Here is a 20,292-nt window from a genome sequence, read left to right as displayed (position 1 = left end):
CTAGTTAGAAGAACAGAGGGTCAAGCTCCGTCCTCCAGCTTGGACTTACATATTGTTCTTCAGCGTCTTAGAAGTTCTCCCTATGTGCCTTTGGACAAGGCTTCCTTTGAGGACCTTTTGAGGAAGACTGTGTTTCTCTTAGCTATGGCTACAGCGGCAAGAGTGAGTGAACTTCATGCTCTGGATGTCACCTGCATTCGATTCAAGCAATCCCGACATGGCGGTGTGCATCTTGGCTTATTATGGGACTTTATTGCTAAGAGTCAACTTCCAGGTCAGCCAGACAGGACATTCTCTCTTCCTCCTCTTTCTTCGATCTTGTGGCCCCTCATGATGTGGAGGAAGAAGTTCTTTGTCCAGCCAGAGCACTGCAGTTGTATATGGCAAGATCGGCTTCCAGAAGATGCTCTAGGAAAAGGCTATTTATTCCCTTGTCTTCTTCGGCCAAAGGGCAGTTCAACAAGAATACGGTGGTGCTTTGGCTTTGTCAGACCATTTTGGCTGCCTACGGCGCTGTGAATCTCCCTCACCCTTCAGCTAATTTTTCGCATGAGATTAGAGCGTTAGCTTCCACCATGGCTTTACATAGGAATTGTACTGTCCCCGCCATAATGGAAGGCTGCTGTTAGATGTCGACCACAGTCTTCGCCTGTCATTACTTCAGGGATTTGGCTGTAGAAGATGTGGAGGGTCTGCAGTCCTTTGGTCCATTGGTAGTTGCCCAGCAACTCACTCGGCCAGCCGCCCCTTAGGTAATTACTGTTACTTACCATTGGTCTTGTGGATCACTTTCACCTTTTAGGTGTCTTCGTTGTCCTTGGGATTCCTGGAGTTACTTGCTGTCTCATGATTCAGGATGATCCTGAGACTGCTAGTGGCTTATTCTGGATCCTGTATGGCATGTGGACGAAGTTTTTCTGGGGATGGTCCTTTTGTGGAGCCCGACACCACCATCCATCTGTCGAATCCATATGCATAAGACCTATGGTAAGGTAAGTTAAAAATTTATTAAAATCTAAATATTTTAGATATTTGAATACTTACCTTACCACAGGGCGGTAACTCCCTCCCCACTCTGGGCTACAAGAACCAAGTTTTCAGTAAAAGTGAATTTTGGATGGCCAGCGCTTGCGTGAGTATGGAGATCACATCACTTCCGTGCCTATACCTTTGTCGATTCATGAGGTAGCCATTCATGGGAAGTTCAACAACGACTGGCAAATGAATGACTGTCTGATCTCGTTTAGTGAAGCTTGAGGTAATATGCCTAAGACCTATGGTAAGGTAAGCATTTAAATATCTAAAATATTTAGATTTTAATGAAATAGATTATCGGAAGACAACTGTTGGCTAATGATGCCAATCACAGAATAGTTTGTCCAGATTCGACTGTTACCGTCAGTAAACAGTGTTTAACAACAATACCAATGTCATTTATATAATGACATCACGTACAAGTGTCTTTAAACATGTGAGACCTAATCTCACTATGAACAGTGAGTTTATGGGTAGAAAAGCTGAATGAAATTGAATTTGAAGTAGATTGCCAGTTTTATCACAACACCAATAAAATATTTCATTATGAACCATTGAAAAATATATTACAATATCAGGTGAAGTATTGAGTATTGTTTTGTGCCTCTTTTTGCAATATAAGCAATGTTGAGGGCTCCCGAAATGGGCTTTACACATTTACGTTTATGGGGAATCAAACCCATGTCTCTGGTGTGACAAACAAACACTGAAACCAGTAGGCTATCCCATTACAGGTATAAGATTTAATGATGTCTTTTGGATACAGATATCCACTGACTTTCAAGAAGTTAACAGCACTGATGGATTGAAGATGCCGTGTTGATATTTCATGACGCCCCAAATGTTGTAGGCTATTACGATATGCTGTGTTATAGGGAAGTGCCTGCTTTTCGAGGGCTACCTGACAGAGAAGGCAGTGGAACATGGGTTTGGCTCCACGGTGAGTGTGTCCCAACAGGGTCGAGAGTGGCTACAAAAGTACCGAACGTCGCCGAGCAACACGCTAAAGATCATGCCCATTCAGGACATGTTGACTGAGGAGAGAGTGAAGTCTATCTCCATCACTGTCAGGTAGGTTGAGATGCAACAGGGTTAACATCAATAGATATGTGAGGGTAGGTAAAATGGGTTTTTAAGTGGAAAGTTGGATTTTCGAGAAATTGCTTCTTGTTTAGTGAATGTAGGGTTAATTGTGTATGTTTTCATGTGCCATTCTAAGGAGTGAATGAGTTTAGCTTACGCCACACTCAACAATGTTCCAGCTATATGGTGATGGGCTGGACCAGACAGTCTAGTCATCAACAGCATGTGCATTGATCTGCACAATTAGGATATGATGACGTGTCAAACAAGTCAGCGAGCCTCACTGCCCGATCCCCTTTGTTGCCTCTTACAACAAGCATAGGTTGCTGAATATCAGTTCTAACCTGTGTTAGACACCAGGGACCTTATTCTTGAAACGTTCGTAGCCCTAAGAATTCCGAACTTTGATCGTAGCCCATGTGTTAAGAATGGGATTAAGAAGTTCGTAGCACCACAAAGGTTTCGAGAATAAGAGCCCTGCTTTGCAGTAGACACCTGCTAATGACTATACTTACTAAAGGCTTTCCCCCTGGTGGTCAGACCCAACTTTACAATTCTGACCCAATGGCAGTTTTTTTTCTAGCCTACTATCAAATAAAACAAACTTCACTGTGCCTAAGTTTAAAAATGTTTATCATATACTTCAAGTGGTGTTGTATTTTATGCAGACCTGATGCCAATCCTCCCAGCATTCCTTATTGTCCTCCTGCGTCAACCAGTACAGCTATACGCATGCCAAAGCCAACGCCGAAACCAGCTCCGGTGTGTGAACGTACAGCTCGTCTACAGGTACACAGTTTTTCTCATCATTGCTTATATTCTGATGGGGTCCTTGCTTAGAACCAACCTTTTCCTTGTGAATAGGTGCTTTAATCTTGAAATCACTGACTCTAATAAGTCTACAATTGTTTGTGTGAACTGATGTGTATATAATGTCTCAGCTTTCTTCCCTTTTCTTGCTGTACCTTATACATTTTGTACAATTTCAATAGTTTAAACAGCAAACAATCAGGCATAGGTGATGTTATTGTCATTTATCATTTGGATATTGATTCACACCAAAAGAATTCCACTCACTCCGTCCCTCCCTCCCTTCCTCCCTCACTCATTCACTCGCTCACTAACCCCTCCATCCCCCCACCGGGTGTGTATAGTGCCTTCCATCCACTAACTTGTTAAAATGATTGTTAAAGTGAGACATTTATGTTTGCAGAATGAGTTGTACATCCTGCTGATGAAGCGACGCAATGAAGTGGCACAGGACACTGGCTTCACTCCTCACAGTATAGCCAGCAACAAGGTGCTCATCGACCTGGCCAAGATCAGGTGGGTAGTGATGATCGCTTTTAGCCAGGAACAAGGTGCTCATCGACCTGGCCAAGATAGGGTGGGTAGTGATGATCACTTTTAGCCAGTAACAAGGTGCTCATCGACCTGGCCAAGATCAAGTGGGTAGTGATGATCACTGCTAGCCAGCAACAAGGTGCTCATCAACCTGGCCAAGATCAAGTGGGTAGTGATGATCACTTTTAGCCTGCAACAAGGTGCTCATCGACCTGACCAAGATAAGGTGAGTAGTGATGATCAGTTTTGGCCAGCAACAAGGTGCTCATCGACCTGGCCAAGATCAGGTGAGTAGCGGTGATCACTTTTAGCTTGGAACAAGGTGCTCATCGAAAGGACCAAGATAAGGTGAATAGCGGAGATCAATCATAGCCAGCAACAAGGTGCTCATCGATCTGGCCAAGATCAGGTGAGTAGTGGTGATCACTTTTAGCTTGGAACAAGGTGCTCATCGAAAGGACCAAGATAAGGTGAATAGTGGAGATCAATCATAGCCAGCAACAAGGTGCTCATCGATCTGGCCAAGATCAGGTGGGTAGTGATGATCAGTTTTAGCCAGCAACAAGGTCTTAATTGACCTGGCAAAGGTTCAGTAAGTGAGGGGCTGATGTAGACATCTTCATGTTGCTGATACTCTGACCTTGGGCTCCTGTCATGAAGCACCACGGTGATCATTAGTGACTAAGGTAATCTTAATGCAATGTTAGGGAAAGGGAGGTTAACATTTCTAAAAGCAGTGTGTGAAAGGAGCCGTCTTTTCTGACATGAGGATGTATCCATCCTGGAAACATTCGACCACCTGCAGCAGGTGCTTGGTGACACAATATTCTAGAGAAAGGTTTGACTCATGAGGGCAAATCTCACTTTTCTTAAGTCAGCAAAATGCAAAATGACAAACTGATCGTATGGTTTCCAGTTGAGTTGATTGATTTTCTTTTTGTGTGTAGGCCAGGAAGCAAGCCGAGCATGTTGAACATAGAGGACTTCCCTGAAGCTAAGGTGCAGAGGTTTGGAGACACCTTCATCAAGATCATCACCACCTTCTGTCAGGACAATGACCTCAAACTGGATGACTTCCCGTCTGTCACGATAGACAAGGTTGGTGATGATAGGCTTTCACATACTCAAATACTGTGATGTAGGACACATATACAAGAGGAGGTTACTACCTTAATTCTGAAGGACCAAGTGTCTGAATGAGGTGGATCTGAAAACTATCATGGGTGTGATAATCTTAAATCCCACAAATTCAAACCTTAAGGGTCACATGCAACCCCAAAATCAAACATAACTGAAACACGGTTATCCTTTGTTCATGATGTATAAATTGCACTGGTGATTGTGAAAAATGAATTGCCCAATGAATTGTTAATTTCAAATTGCATGTGGTCAGTTATTGAAGTTGTACATTGTATATTGTCATTAGCAGACGGGCAGACAGACATTGAGTTTTCTTTGTGACAGAGGCTACTTACCGCAGTCGACATGTTTTCTTTTTATATAACAAGTAGACTATTTACTTGTTCATGTACACAACCAGGATTAGACTACTGCTCGCGACCTCATACTCTTGGCAAGCATACTGTTTCAAGCGCTGTGAACCTACTCACTGCGCATGCGTTAGGAGTGCAGCATAGATGTTGAAACCACTTTTTCCCCCAGCGCTTGGGGAGAGTTAGTGAATTGTTTGCTCTCTCAATTTTGCGGGCTTTTTTCATCACTGTTTTTATCCCCCCGGCATTATAGTATACGCCTCGTCCGTCCGTCTGTAATCATTTTGTTTCCGGAGCATAACTCAGAAACTGTTCAATATTTTTAGGCCAAACTTGATAAATGTAATGATCTCAGCCTATAGTTGTGCCTTTTGCTGTTTACAGAGTTTTGGCATTTTTATTTTTTTTGTTTTTCCATGGAACATTTTGGTGTTAGTCGAATGGTGGGCTTCGTTTCTGGCGCAGAACTCAAAAACCGTTCAATATTTTTCTGCAAAACATGGCAGATATGTCTGGCAGACCCCAAAGTGGTGCCTTTTGGTATTTACAGGTTTTTGTGATTTATTATTGTCTCAGTTTCCATGGAAACATTTCGGACTTAGTCTCAAAATGAAGGGATGTGCTTTGTTTCCGGAGCAAAACTTAAAAACCGTTCAGTATTTTTCTGCAAAACTTGGTAGATATATCAGTTGGAACCTAAAGTTGTGGCTTTTGCTAGTTACAGCTTTTTGTGATTTCTTAGTTTCTCAGTTTCCATGGAAACGTTTTGTACTTAGTCTCAAAATGAAGGGATGTGCTTCGTTTCCGGAACAGAACTCAAAAACCATTCAATATTTTTCCGCAAAACTTGGTAGATATATAAATCGGAACCTAAAGTGGTGCCTTTTGGTATTTCCAGGTTTTTGAGATTTATTTTTTCTTGGTTTCCATGGAAACGTTTTGGACGTAGTCTCAAAAGTGAGAGGTGTGTTTCGTTTCCAGAGCAGAACTCAAAAATTTCTAAATATCTGCCAGTAAAACTTGGTAGATGTGTGTGGCAGACCCCAGAGTGGTGCCTTTTGCTATTTATGGGTTTTTGTGATTTCATATCTTTCAAAAGATCTTGGCAGATATATGAGGCAGATCTTGAAATGATGACTTTTTCTGATTACAGATACATGGCATTTATACTTTTCATGAATTCCATGGAAACAATTCAGACTTGGTCTAAAAACACAATAAGTAACTGTCCGATGATTTATCCTTTCAAATATGTGGGGGCCGGGGGATATGTCATCTTTTGATGACTCTTGTTTTTCAACTTTATGGGTTGATATTGCATTTTTAATGATTTGTTTCAGTAAGTGCATACCAAAAGGTATCAGAATCTGCAAAGTTGTCTTTTACGTTGTATGTGACCTTTAACTTTTAACCCATCTGTGGAAGGTTAAAATTATTCTTTCAGCAACCCATGCTTGTTGTGTTGAGTAACAGGATCATATGGTCAGACTTGCCGCCTTGTTGACACATCATTGAATGCAAAGTCTGTAGATCAATGCTTGTGCTCTTGATCACTGATTTGTCGGTGTAATTGTTTACAGACCACTGCCATATAGTTTGAATGATGCTGAGTGCCGAGTTAAACATCTTGGTCAGTGCTATAATTGTGCTTCTGGTTTCCCAAGATATATTTATTAAGGTAATTATTCTCTCAACCTACCATGCTGTACAATGGGTACCCTGAAGGATGGGTTTACGATGTGAATGATGACACCAGGTGGTCAAGAAGCAATATAGATGTTTGCAAGTTTGGTATGTCCCGCTTTGTGGTTTGTGGATTTTGTAATTTGGTGATAAACATTGTTTCAGGGAGACGGTGAATTCCATGCTGAGCTAATGCAGTTGACAGACACACAGCGGACTTCATACATCATGTTTGAAAAGCAGGCCAAAACTCTAGTAAGCATCTTTCCTTGTATTTGAAAACTGTATCATTAAGCAATGGGTGGCTACAGAATGTGACTTGACTAGTTGTGGGTCATTGTGATCTGGCTGATTGTGTCATTGCAACATGACTGATTGTGTGTCATTCTGACCTGTATGACGGCATAATTTGACCTGGCTGATTGTGTTATGATGACCTTGTTCATTACGTGTTAGTGTCACCTGGCTGATTGTGTCATTGTGACCTAGCTGATTCATTGTGAGGTCATGACAGTCCAGAGGTTTACTTTGTGTCAGTTTATGACAGGTCTACTCTGTTTAAGATCAAAACTGACAACAGGTTTACTTACAGGAGGATGTAGCATCTCTCCGTGGCTTCAAAACATCAACTATTGTCACCCATCTGTGTGAAGCCCTCAAGGTCGGGCTGTCAGTGGATGTGAAGAGACTGGGACTGGCACCTCAGCTTCTCAACAAGATCACTGACGCCATCCGGAGACCACCAGTAAACTCTTGTAAGTCTCTGTAGTCTGGTGAGACCAACATCAGCCACACCTCGGGACAAATTTGAAAAGTTCAACATCTTTCATCTTTCCTGCCTTCCATGATGCAACAGAATTGTTGTCCAAACTCTTCCCAATCTTGCTCAGTTTATGTACTACCCATCAAAAGTTTAGACTTGCTTGTGTAAAAACCTGTGAAGGTCTGGTTTAGGATAGGTCTTCAGCAACCCATGCTTGCCATAAAAGGCAATTATGCTTGTCGTAAGAGGTGACTAACGAGATTGGGTGGTCAGGCTTGCTGATTTGGTTGACACATGTCATCCGTTCCCAGTTCCGCAGATCGATGCTTGTGCTGTTGATTAGTGCAATGTCTGATCTCGACTCAATTACTTACAGACCACCACCGTATGGCTGGAATATTGCTGATTGCTGCGTAAAACTAAACTCACTCACTCACCATTGTAAATATAGCCATGTACTTCAGTCGACTGTTCTAAACTAGATTTTGCAAAATGTACCACACTATTCCAAGGTAGTGCTTACACATGTACTGATGTATTGTAAAACAGATGATGAAAAGTCATGAGTTCAATAAATGATGAAACTCGGTGAAAATTGGTGAAGTCTCACCAAAATTTTGCACCAAAATGCAGCTGTTCACAGGCTTGATATTTGCACGTTTTTCTGCTATTTAAAGTCTGATCTACATGCGGTTCATCTGTGTTAGTTTTGCGGTTGGTTCCCACTGGTTAGTGGAAAGATTCATCTTCAGTATAACCGCATATATATATACACAACATATGGTGACTGCTTTAAGCGAGTCTGAACTCTTGATGGGTAGTATATATCTGTAGAATGGGCACCCCAAAGGAATGGTTTGTTGAGTAATTGATGATGAACAGTTGTAGGGCAGATGTTTGCAAGTTTGATGTGTCCTCAGTGATAATTGTATAATGATAAGTTGTATAGTGGGTACCCGGAAGGGTAGATATGATATGTGATTAATGACGCCAGTTGTAGGCTGTGTAACAAAGATGTTGTCAAATTTGATGTGTTGTAGGGGGATTTAGTGTTCAATGATAATTGTATAATGGTAAGTTGTATCATGGGTACCCGGAAGGATAGATTCTTTTTATGTGACTGATAGGCCATTATGTTATAGGTATCGGAAGTCTGACTAAGATCAAGGACCAGCTTCCTGTGTCGGTAGAGTATAATCACATCAAGGTTGTTATCGCCATCTTAGTCCACCAATGTGGACAGGAAGTCAATTCAGATGGTGACCTAGTTCTTCTTGCTGGTAAAGACAGCATCACGTCACCACCGCCATCATCACAGATCATGACCCCGGGCAATAGAGTAAGTTTCTCTGAAAGCATGCAAATGAATTTATGTAATCTGAATCACTGACCACACAGTAGATCATGGGAGAAAATATGACCCACAGACCTGCAAGATCTGGGTTAGAAATGGTCTTCAGTAACCCATGCTTGTTGTGAGAGCCGTCTAATGGAATCGGACGGTCAGATTCGCTGACTTGGTTGACACGTGTCATTGTATCCCATCCATGCTCAACTTTTGATCAAATGATGAATTGATCATTATCTGGTAACGGGATAAGACAGCGTGTTTTATTTGAGTGAGAATCTCAGTGGTTCAATACAGAGGCGGCATTAGCCAAAAGACACTAGGAGATGGTATTGTGTTTATTCCTGCAAGGATTAAAGGAAATAAATCAAGTATTGGTTTGCTTGGTGGGATTGAGATATATATGCCCACAAACTTCTGTTACTCTTGTTGGCAATGCTCACCCACTTTATCCTGATGTTTCAGCCAAAGCTAGTGAAGTCTGATTCAGTGCCATCTCCACAGACCCAGGGCAGCTCCCAGAAGAACTTCAAGAGGAAGGTTCCAAGCTGGATGTCTACAAATCGGCCGCCAGTTCTCAGCAAGAAGGTCCGTTCCAACAGTCTGTTCCGGTGACACTGGACCTTTGCGAAACTTTCTGAAGGGAAACATTTTCAGCAATACACATGGTGCTTATCTCCAGAGTGAAAGGTTTCATTTTTATCAAAAGTGCTGCACTTTGAGGATTTCACGTTCATTGAAGTTTTACATTTCCTGTGTGTTAATGGGATGACAGTGGCGAAGAAGAAACAATGGAAGGACGTCATCATTAAGGAGCATTATGATTGGCTACTCCAGCCACAGCTGACCATGTGATTAATTGTGCTGTATCTTCAATATTATCACTTAGTTCAAAAACATGTCAACTAAAGTATTGTGTATTTTGGTATTTGTGTGTGCATGTGTGTGTGTGCTTGCGTGCATGTGTGTATGTGTGTGCGTGCTTGTGTGTACAAGTGGGTGTGTGTGCGCGTATGTTTGTGTGCATGCATGTGTGAGGTGTGGAGTAGCAACAAAAGACACCATGTCCCACAGTGTGAATCAGATACAAGAATTACAATAAAAACAGCGAAAAATTTTTAAAATCATTATTTATGTTGTTTAATTGTGCTCTCACAAAGAATATGTCCTGTTGTCCTAATGATCACATATTTGTTGTAATAGCAGAATGCCTGGGAATTCAGGGTAGATGGGACATCTGACATTTTAAGAGCAAAACATGCGAAAATTTATTTCAAATGTATGAAGTGTCAAGCATACAAATAAAATCTAGTACTTGGGGATGCTGAGCTGTGCCTGTCAGAGGGTCACACAAAGTACTGGCATGTGATCCATGCCCTAGATTTTCGAAGCTGTCTTAACACTAAGATAGTCGTAAGCGCCATACATTAACATTAACTTACGACTATCATAAAGCTAAGAGAGCTTTGAAAATCTAGGCCCAGACTACTAGTGATGGCTTCCATTGTGTGGAATCTGCAGTGGCGGAGTGAGTTAGATTGCTGACTGTGTGAGCTGTGTTAATGTCACACTGAGAGTTTGAGTTTGAATCCTGGGTGGGATAGGTACTACAATCTGTACTTTTCTGAGAAAGTGTAATCCCAAATATATCATGTTCCACAGATAGACATCACTAAAGTCAGCCTTTTCTTTCAAGACAAAATGTAACAAATTAGTCAGATGATTAGCTGTGGAGGATGCCATATTGTATTCATCTCAACATTAGACCCATGAAGGTACAGGGTAGTTTAGGCCTTCAGCAACTCATGCTTACCATAAAAGGCGAGTATGCTTGTCGTAAGAGGCAACTGCTCTGACTGGGTGCTCAGGCTCGCTGACTTGGTTGACACGTCATCAGTTCCCAATTGAAGATCAATGCTCATGCTGTTGATCACTGGATCGTCTGGTCCAGACTCGATTATTCACAGATCGCCACCATATAGCTGGGATATTGCTGAGTGCGGCGTATAAGTCACTCACTCACACCTGCTTCTTCCATTAACTCATCAACAATGGGAAAAGCGAAAATGCCACATGTGCAAATATAAAATGCAAATCAGCTTAGTTGCATGAGGTCAAGGGGTTGTGTGGGCGGATGATTGTGTTTTGTTGACCATGAGTGAACGAGTCATGAAGATATTGATGTTACTCCTCTAATCATTTAAAAGTTTATTGTTCAACAATCACATGTTTTCTGTAAACATATATTAAAGATAATAATTGGTTCTCAGGATCTATGAACTGTGGGTTTATCCAAACTGTAATAAATGTATATTTGAATGATACATGATGTATTGCTTTCTATGATGCTGCAAAATCCATAGTAAAGTGCTCAACTAGTGATCAGTGTTGTCTTCTGTATCTGTGAGGGCAGTGGAGTAACCTTGCTTGTCACACCAATGGTCGGGGCTCAATTCCCCACATGGATACAATGTGGGAAGCCCATTTCGGTTGTCCTCCAGAATGATCTTTTAATATAGCAAAGAGTATTGTTTGATCATGAATTTGGTGAGTCAAAAGTGAAGCATACTACTTTTTTGGTCACAGCTTCTTGTTTATGGCATAGAGTGACATTTCAACCTTTTCTGACTTTAATTTTAAGAACAATTTTCCAGTAACCCAAAACTTGTCATCCATAAAGTTGTACACTTCATCATTGCTAACTCAATTGTAAAACTATACTCACTCTCAGACATACAACGTTAGATCTGAATGAAAACCAAGTTCTATGGATCGTCAGCTTCTTTATTGCAATGGGTGCAATGTTTTGGTGCAGGTACTAACATCGTTTTTGATCACTTCCTCGATAATGGTGTTAGTACTTGCACCAAAACGTCGCACACATTGCAAGAAGGAAGTTGACTATCCATAGAACTTGGTTTTCCTTCATCTATACAACTTCTAAAATGCCTTTCAAGGAAGGAAACGTTAGATTTAGATGTTTGGGAGATGGGGTGTAGGGAGAATTTTGTTATAGATGAGGATAGGATACAGACAAGATTGGCATACAACCACGTCAGTGAGTCTGATCCTGTTACTCACCTTAGTAGCTGAAGATCAGTTCTAACCCAGATCTTCATGTTATGTTGACACATTTTTCAGTGCAAGTCACATGCACTCAGAGTCTGAAACCACTGTGACCAAACAACTACCCAGTGAACACCCATGCTATGTATAATATAACCTGCATTATTGAGGATGACCTCTTTGTACATACATTTTCTGTTCTCAGAATAATACTGGCACTTACATGAGGGTGGTGGGGTAGCCTAGTGGTTAAGGTGTTTGCTTGTCATGCCAAAGATGCGGGTTTGATTCTCCAAGTGGGCATAAAGTGTGGAGCCCATTTCTGGTGTCCCCTAGTGTGAAATGTTGGAATATTGCTAAAAGTGGCATAAAACTTCACTCACTTTGTACGTACCTTCTCTGTTCTCAGAGTGATACTGGTACTCCATATACACTGTGGTTTTGACTTGGACACATGGTGTACCTCAACAACTACCTTGCATATATTTGTCAAAAAGGTTTGCCAACTTTGAAGTGAAATATGCTGCCTGTTTTAACATTTACTTAGCCATAGATGAGTTAAATTCACATGAGTGAATGAGTATGATGCCTCTTTGAACAGTACATATATTCCACCAATATCATGGTGGGTTCACAGCAGAAATGGGCTTGACACATTGTACCCATGTTGGGATCAGAACCTGGCATAAGCTATTTCTTTAACCACAGGCTACCCAACTGCTCAATGTTCCTTAGGCATGGTACTGACTGGAAAGTAAGGAATGATACTGACAATATCGTTCTGCCCCTTGGACTTGGGAGCCAAACATCACGGTTCCTGCTAGTCGTATTATTGCTGGAATACTACAGAGTCAGGTATTGAGCAACAATACAACTATCTGAAAGTGTTCTGACAATGTTTTCGCTTCCATGTTTCTGGAGTATATTTATAGAACTTATTTTGCAACTAGTGGTTTTAATTCTTGACAGAATTTCAAATAAATTATGGTGTTCACTAACTATTTGTAATGACACGAATGTTGTGAATCTATCCACAAGACTATGGATGTTGTTGAAGACTGAGGACATTTTATTCATAAGGTTCTCTAATATTAATTCGAATTGAAAAGAAACACAAGTATGCCAGCATACATTGGCTGAGTTGATCATACTTACGTGAGTTGTATTCAAATCACATAGAGACAGTTATATCTAATTGATACATGTAAGCAGGAAAGTATTTGATATGACCCATTGATCTGTAACAGAACTACTCAAGCACTGCTGAATACCTCTGTATCATAGTGAAAGATATGACACATTGTTAAACAATGTTTAATTGTATAGTATTGCAAACACAGTGGCTGCCTATTCTCGTTCAACTTCATAAATGGTAAAGCTGAATTTGTGTGATATGTCCGGATGTAACTGGTAGTGAACTTGTCCGGATTTTTATCTGTTTACCATTCTGCTTTCGTCGGCTACTATCGGGGTTTTTCGGCGATTATAGTAAGCTCCAGTTCATCGTGTGCCTCTAACGCGGTGATACGTATGATCGAGGAGGGATTTAGGCACATGACGTCGCTGTTGGGAGTTTAGTTTTCACACTGTTATCCGAGCCAACAATGTTTACCACTTCGATTCGGATTGTGCCGGCAAAGCCAATATGGCGCCCAAATAAATTATTTTTATGCTAAATGCGTCAATAAGGTAAGGTATTCTGTACAAACACGTCACTCGTTGTAATGCAATGTTAGAAGATATGTGCAATGCAATCATCAAAGAAAAACACTCCGTGACTACATGAATTCAAATGTAATAAGAGATTTACATCGTCATGATCTTGTCTGCCTTTGTGCAAGACGTTGATACTGCTATTATGTGCTTGAATCCGTTTAAAATGTTACATAGCTCGTATATATCATTACGACGAACTTGATGATTTCCCGTAACACCACCAATAAATATTGTGAAAGCCAGTCTGTGTTGAAAATAACTCGTCCAACAAAATAAAGTCAGTATTTAAAAAGGGAAGGAAAACATTGGTTAGACAGTAGGTTGTTGTTTTAACATTATTAAACAATATCTTTACACAGCCAAAAAGGAAAATATAAAAAGCAAACATTGGCATTTTGTTATTATTTAATAATTAATCTTCAAAAGGGACATTAACATTTCAACCTAGCCCATTTGAAGCATGTACAAAATCGTCTCCACCCCCGTACCAAGCCAGTTCGTTTATTTATTGTAAGTATTCAAAAACTGCTTTGTTTCGTTTCCCTGCTGAACCCAGTTTTAACAAACCCAACTGGTACACACGACCCTGTGGCGTCAGAGGCAAAATAGCCGCACCCGACTGTGGAAAAGACGGGGTGGTGATGAATATAATTTTGCTGAATTTTAAATAAATTTTTTCAAGGTAAGACAGCAATCATATTTTGTACCTAAACGTTTTGTACCTAAACGATAGATCTTTCGATCCATGTACCAATATACATGCAATGCTTCGTTTTTCAGTGTTTCTGGAGTCAAAAAATTTCCCGATAAAATTCGCAGGGAAAGTGTTCCTCATAAAATAGGGTTGGGACGCTAAACGTTGGTGTATGCCTTGGCAGGAACACGATGTTTAGCTGGCTGAACTAGTTAACTGATAGTGGCACCCATGCCCATGAACCAACCCATTTATCATTGTTTACTTTCCATTGTTTGTTACATTTCCATAGTTAGTGTATAGGTTAGCTATGTCACAATCTTTCATGAAAAGATACAACAAAATTTGGAGGAAATCCTCAAAATTGTTTCTTCAAGATTTTGATAGGAAAATGACTGCCATATTGTACATGTGCATCAAGATGAACAATTTTGTCCTCATCACTGAGACTAAGAACACCCATGGTCTCAGGATAAAGCACTATTCATTAGCGAGAATATTTTCACTTGTAGCATCCCTAAGTTTCAAAATGGCAAAGGAAATAGCTTGCAGCATGAACTAAAATAAGGTCAATTATGCTATTACTGTGGTTATTTATGCTATAGATAACTGTGATATCCTTCAGACTGTTGACCAGCAAGATGGAGGCACAACGCAAGGAGCTGAGCAGCCTGACCAATCAGGTGAAACTGACCCTGATGCGGGCATGGAGGGAGAGGTGGTCGGACATTCAGTGGGGCGTGCAGCTCAAGCGAATACTTGCATTATGTAGTGGAGAATCTTGTGATCTGGCGGGTTAGTGTCATAGCAATGGTGATAAATTAAAGGAACTTGCTTCTTCGCAATGTAATGTTAAATGTGGTGTTATGATTACTTGAACCCAACTTGACAAGACAACCTTGGAAAGAGGTGACAAAAAAATAGCTGTTTTACATGTTTAAGACTCATGGCAAGTGTTCTATTGTGGAGTTTTGGTAATGTGATAACTTAAGCTGCATCATGTGATCAAAACTTGATGTTTGCCTGCTGAGCACATATCAATATTAGCATGATTAGTAGATGGTTTGACAACTTAGCTTGGTGAAATATCATGAATATAAATCCACAAACTTCTCCCCTGAAGTGTGGATTGTATGATATTTTCTGATGGAGGAGAATAATATTGATATTATTTCTTTTTGCAGATATATTATTACAACAAGCCCTGGTTGGTAGCAGCCCCAACACTTTGGTGATGTCATATCTGAAACATGCAGTATTGTCTCAGGTAAAACATGTACTTCCTGCCTAATATGCTTCTGTAAAGCAGCCTTCACACGGCAAACTAAAGTTTGACAATACTTCTTTTTGCTACCCCTTCTTGTGGTGGGGTAGCCCAATGGTTGAAACATCTGCTCATGACACTGAGACCTGGGCTTGAATTTCCACATGGGTACAATGTGTGAAGCCCATTTCTGCTGCCCCCTGCTGTGATATTGCTGGAATGTTGCTGGAATGTTGCTAAAAGCTGCGGAAAAACATACTCACTCATGCACCAACTTGCTCTTTTCTATGTTTAAATCACAAGAGACCATGTTTCCTATTTGTTTCCTATTTGTTTCCTATTTGTTTCCTATTTGTTTTTCAGGTTATTCCAACAAGTTCTGTTTTGAAACATATCTCCAGTTTTGATGACAGCTCCAGACCTTACTGTATAGTGGCGCTCATAGATCTGGCAGAGACGTTCGCCACCAAGCTGAGTTTTACACATGGCCCTGACAGTGGGCTGCAACTGTGCAAGTCGCTGCTGTTGCTAGTGCACTGGCTGCTCCTCAACATCCTCAAGTGTCTGCAGAAGCTGCAAGAGGGCAAGCAACATCAGGAACTCGTCATTATCGAGAATGCCAGCAATGCTGTTCTCAAGATCCTGGAAAAGTCCACTGTCATAGCTTTGTTGCAGATCTCGAGGTCAGAGGTTACAGGTCAGTGGTGTTCAGGTGTTGTTGCCTGTTATTTGAAATTTGTATTGTTTTTATAACTTCTTTGGGTGGTGGTGCTGTTTATAGTTAACTTGCTTGCTTGTTACTTTGGAGACTTGGGTTTGATTCCTTCCATGGGTACAGCGTGTGAAGACGGATTCTGTTGTCCCCCCTACAGTGATATTGCTGGAGTGTTGCTAAAAGTGGCGTAAAACTACACTCACTCGCATGTGTGAGCTGAACAAAGTGTCCTTGTGGATATCTATTTGGGTACAACCATACTCCTCAAGCACTCTCGTTATATAAACTCTTTGATAGATAAAATCAAGTCACTTACAAGATCTTCAGAATTATCTGTTTAGATTGCATATGTATGGTAAAGTAATAAGTTGTCTACTTGCAGACGTCTACCGTGAGTTTGAGCAGACCGAGCTGAATGTGCGAGGCACGCTGAGTCAACTACAGCAGAATGTCATCCCTAACTCCACTAGGGAGAAGGTGTCCGCAACCCTTGCTTCCCTGTCCAGGTGGCACCCTTCTACCTTCTAACGATAATGTTCATATTTATATCTAACCAGGGTAGAGTAGGTTGTTAGTGCCTCTTGCTTGCAAAATGGGGACAGCTTTGGTTACTGTGCTTCTTGACTGTCATTTTGTTGCGGAGGCCCATTTCTGGTGCTGGAGTATTGCTAGAGTGGCATAAAACCAAACCAAATAGCCATCCAACCAACCACTCAACTTCACTCACTCACTCACTCACTCACCCACCCACCCACCCACCCACCCACTCTCACTCACTCACTCACTCACTCACTCACTCACTCACTCACTCACTCACTCACTCACTCACTCACTCACTCACTCACTCACTCATTCACTCACTCACCCACTCAGGCTTCTGAGAGTTGCTTCAGATATTAGTCTCTGGTTTGCCTTATTGACTGCCATGGTATCACTGAAATATTGCTGGACTACATCAAACAATATCCACTCATTCATATATCAACACAGATGTGTAACTAACCAACTGATATACTAATTGGCATGAACTGTCTTTGCATGTGAAGTGGGAATCTGTCTGTGGCTAGCTCTGTATATCAGCAAGCACATGGCTGTGTGTGAAATCATTTTGAGTTATATATATAGATGGTTTTTTAATTCAGGAGTTCAGAATTTGCATTATGTTAATGTTAAGGTGATCAGAGTAGCTTAGTGGTCAGGTGTTAGCTTGCCACTCCAGAGTCCTTGGTTTGATTCCTAAAGGATGCTGGAAGCAGGAATTATGTCTTCCCCGAAAAGTCAGGATACACAGTGATATTAGTTGAGTTTAAGTTGTCGTTTCCATTGTTTCTGGGACATAGCACTATAAACCTACTCAACAATCTTAAAAAAAGTTTGGTATACTCCCTTTTTGGCATGTAGGCGTCCCTTTTTGGAGGTTTTTTTTTATCAATTTTATTTTATTTTTGTTTTCATACCAACAATTTGGTCTCTCTTTTGAAGGGTAAAGTTTGTTTCTGGATTGAAAACACTTCTAGTTAATCTGGAATGTCAAACTAAGTGTATTAAGACAAGTACATTTAGAAGCCACTGTGTGGTGGTTTGTTTCAGGCTACAGGAAACTCCCCTGTCCAGTGAGCCGGTGTTGCGGGTGCCACACCTACCCATCTGCCCCACCCTCAATGCCCTTGTGTCACTTGAGGCAGTGCTTAATTCCACCAATGAAGTTCAGCCATTTGTTGACCAGATCCTTGTCATTGCAAGACTCATGGTAACTGTCTTCATTCATTATTTGGTCTTCTTTCTAGCGTCTCGAGAATCATGACTAGTGTTCCCCCAAAGGTTCAGAAAGGGCAGGGTAAATTCATGAAAAAGGGCACTTCATAACCTCTAAGGGCACGTAAGTGAGGATTGTTTAAAGAAACAACAAAATGTATAAGAAGTAAAATTGTCTTGTAATTTCAATTCTCAAGTTCGTTTTTACTCTTCTCAGTTTGTATTTTAAGATTAGAATTTGGAAAAAGCATTTCAAATCTGGAAAATACACACTCGTCATAGTAAATGGCTGCGTTTGAGGCGAAAAAGGGCAGGGCGCAAATGTCAAGGGGCAGGGTGCTGCGCCTTCCTAAATGTGCCAAGGGGGAACACTAATGACCCATGAACATTTATACTTGTCATAAGAGGCGACACAGGTTAGGTGGTCAGACTCGCTGACTGGATAGATTCTTCTTATTGTATTCCATTTGCATGAATTGATGCTCATGCTGTCAATCACTGGTTTAACTGGTTCAAACTTAATTATTTACACACTGCTGGAATATTGCCAAGTGTGGCACTGAGGAACAAACTTTAGAATCCCCCTTTTGAGAATTGGTACCGGATTGTATTATCGCTGATGTATTGTAATGCTAATGTTTCAGAAACTGTCATGGCCGCAGCTGCATCAGGAGATATTCCGTGCATGTTTCATGGGTCTTGTAGACTCACACGAGACACAGGAGGAGCTCAAGTGGGCAGCATTTACATTCCTGAAGGTGAGTACTCATCGTCTGATTACCCATCAATGACTCACTGATTGACTCGCTGACTCACTAAATAACTTGCTGACCCATTTACGGACTTACTGACTGATTTCCTGATCCATTTAGTGACTTTCTAACTCATTAACTAACTGACTTACTGACCTATTTACTGACTTACTGACCTATTTACTGACTTAGTGACCCGGTTACTGACTTACTGATTGACTTACTGACTTACTGATTGACTTACTGATTGACTTACTGACTGATTTACTGATACATGTAATGACTTTCTGACTCATTAACTGACTGTCATACTGACTTATTGACTGACTTACTGACCCATTGACTTACTAATTTACAGATTCATTTAGTGACTTTCTGACTCATTAAATGACTGACTTACTGGCGTATTTAAGGACTTAATGACCCACTGACTTACTAACCTACTGACTTACTGACTGATTTACTGAACCATTTAGATTCATTAGCTGACTGAATTATTGACCTATTTACTGACTAAGCGACCTGTTTACTCATTGACTAACAGACTCACTGGCCTATTTACTGACTTACTAACTGATCTATTGACTGATTTACTGACTGACTGACCTATTTACTGACTGACTTATGGACCTATTTATTGACTTACTGACCTAATTACTGACTGACTTCCTGACTTACCTATGTACTGACCTACTTATCTATTTACTCACTTACTAACTCACTCACAGACGCAATGGGTTAGTGACCAAATTTACTGACTGACTCTCAAACTTATTGACTGGTTAACTTACTTGAGTCTTTCTGACCCATTTACTGACTTACTCACATACTGACTCACATACTGACTTACTGACTCACATACAAACTTGCTGACTCATGGACTTACTCACATACTGACTTAATGACTCGCCCTGTGTATCCCACAGTTGCCACAGATCCTAGTCAAGATGCAGCTTCAGTCATCTGGCCGGGATTTCTCGGCAGAACTGGAGCAGGGATTCGAGATGATCCTCAACTACATCCACCTCCTGGACCTCACAGATATCAAGCAGAAGTAAGTGTAACATTCACCTTCATGTGCGCGGAGGTAGTGGGGTAGCCTAGCGGTTAAAGTGTTTGCTCATCACATTGAAGACCTGGATTTGATTCCCTTCCCCTGCCATGATGTTGCTGGAATATTGCTAACAGCAGTGTAAAACTAAACTCACTCATGTGCACAGTGTTTGATTAAGGTTTAACATGACCCAAATAGTCTGACTGTATGAATGCCGTGTCTATGAATAAGTGTTTGTATCAGACAATTCAGCGTTAAAGCACTGACTTTCTGTGATTCACTGTGTGTGATTTGTCCTTTGTGTTTTGACCTTTGTGATTTGACCTTGCTTTCAGTTCTAGCAATATTCATAGATGGTTCTGTTAATGATCTGTTTTATGATGGCATTAAAATTATATGGATTTCAGCATCAATATTTGATCCTCAGTGTGGAAGGTGTCAGTGTTTGTTCAGTGTTTATCCAGATGTGGAAAACCTATGTATTTGGTGCACAAATTATCTCAAATATGCAGTGAATTTTGAAGCTT

General features: G+C 40.8%; 2 protein-coding genes across 4 annotated transcripts in view; both read left to right on the top strand.

Moving 5' to 3' along the window:
- LOC137255636 (bifunctional 3'-5' exonuclease/ATP-dependent helicase WRN-like) overlaps positions 1-11,131 on the top strand; it is a 33,589-nt gene extending 22,458 nt beyond the window's left edge. Inside the window, exons 19-27 of one of the 2 annotated variants that reach the window (XR_010954526.1) lie at positions 1,911-2,106; positions 2,787-2,907; positions 3,332-3,444; positions 4,410-4,560; positions 6,804-6,893; positions 7,231-7,393; positions 8,544-8,740; positions 9,215-10,478; positions 10,525-11,131. Coding sequence is in view for 1 of the 2 variants with exons in the window: in XM_067793094.1 (XP_067649195.1) it covers positions 1,911-2,106; positions 2,787-2,907; positions 3,332-3,444; positions 4,410-4,560; positions 6,804-6,893; positions 7,231-7,393; positions 8,544-8,740; positions 9,215-9,364 (1,181 nt within the window). In the remaining variant the exon portion in view is untranslated. Of the gene's footprint in view, positions 1-1,910; positions 2,107-2,786; positions 2,908-3,331; positions 3,445-4,409; positions 4,561-6,803; positions 6,894-7,230; positions 7,394-8,543; positions 8,741-9,214 lie in introns of both variants that reach the window. The other variant, XM_067793094.1, reaches the window with a different exon arrangement.
- Positions 11,132-13,312: 2,181 nt separating this feature from the next.
- Positions 13,313-20,292, top strand: part of LOC137256623 (mediator of RNA polymerase II transcription subunit 24-like) — a 35,642-nt gene continuing 28,662 nt past the window's right edge. Inside the window, exons 1-8 of one of the 2 annotated variants that reach the window (XM_067794507.1) lie at positions 13,313-13,504; positions 14,851-15,020; positions 15,410-15,492; positions 15,853-16,186; positions 16,587-16,710; positions 17,795-17,954; positions 18,604-18,717; positions 19,638-19,765. In XM_067794507.1, coding sequence (XP_067650608.1) covers positions 13,485-13,504; positions 14,851-15,020; positions 15,410-15,492; positions 15,853-16,186; positions 16,587-16,710; positions 17,795-17,954; positions 18,604-18,717; positions 19,638-19,765 — 1,133 coding nt within the window. In that variant the 5' untranslated portion in view covers positions 13,313-13,484. The remainder of the gene's footprint in view (positions 13,505-14,850; positions 15,021-15,409; positions 15,493-15,852; positions 16,187-16,586; positions 16,711-17,794; positions 17,955-18,603; positions 18,718-19,637; positions 19,766-20,292) is intronic. The other variant, XM_067794508.1, reaches the window with a different exon arrangement.

This window comes from Haliotis asinina, chromosome 11 (assembly GCF_037392515.1).
Source record: "Haliotis asinina isolate JCU_RB_2024 chromosome 11, JCU_Hal_asi_v2, whole genome shotgun sequence".
Classification (NCBI taxonomy): Eukaryota; Metazoa; Mollusca; class Gastropoda; order Lepetellida; family Haliotidae; genus Haliotis; species Haliotis asinina.
This window is presented reverse-complemented; position numbering and strand designations above follow the sequence as displayed.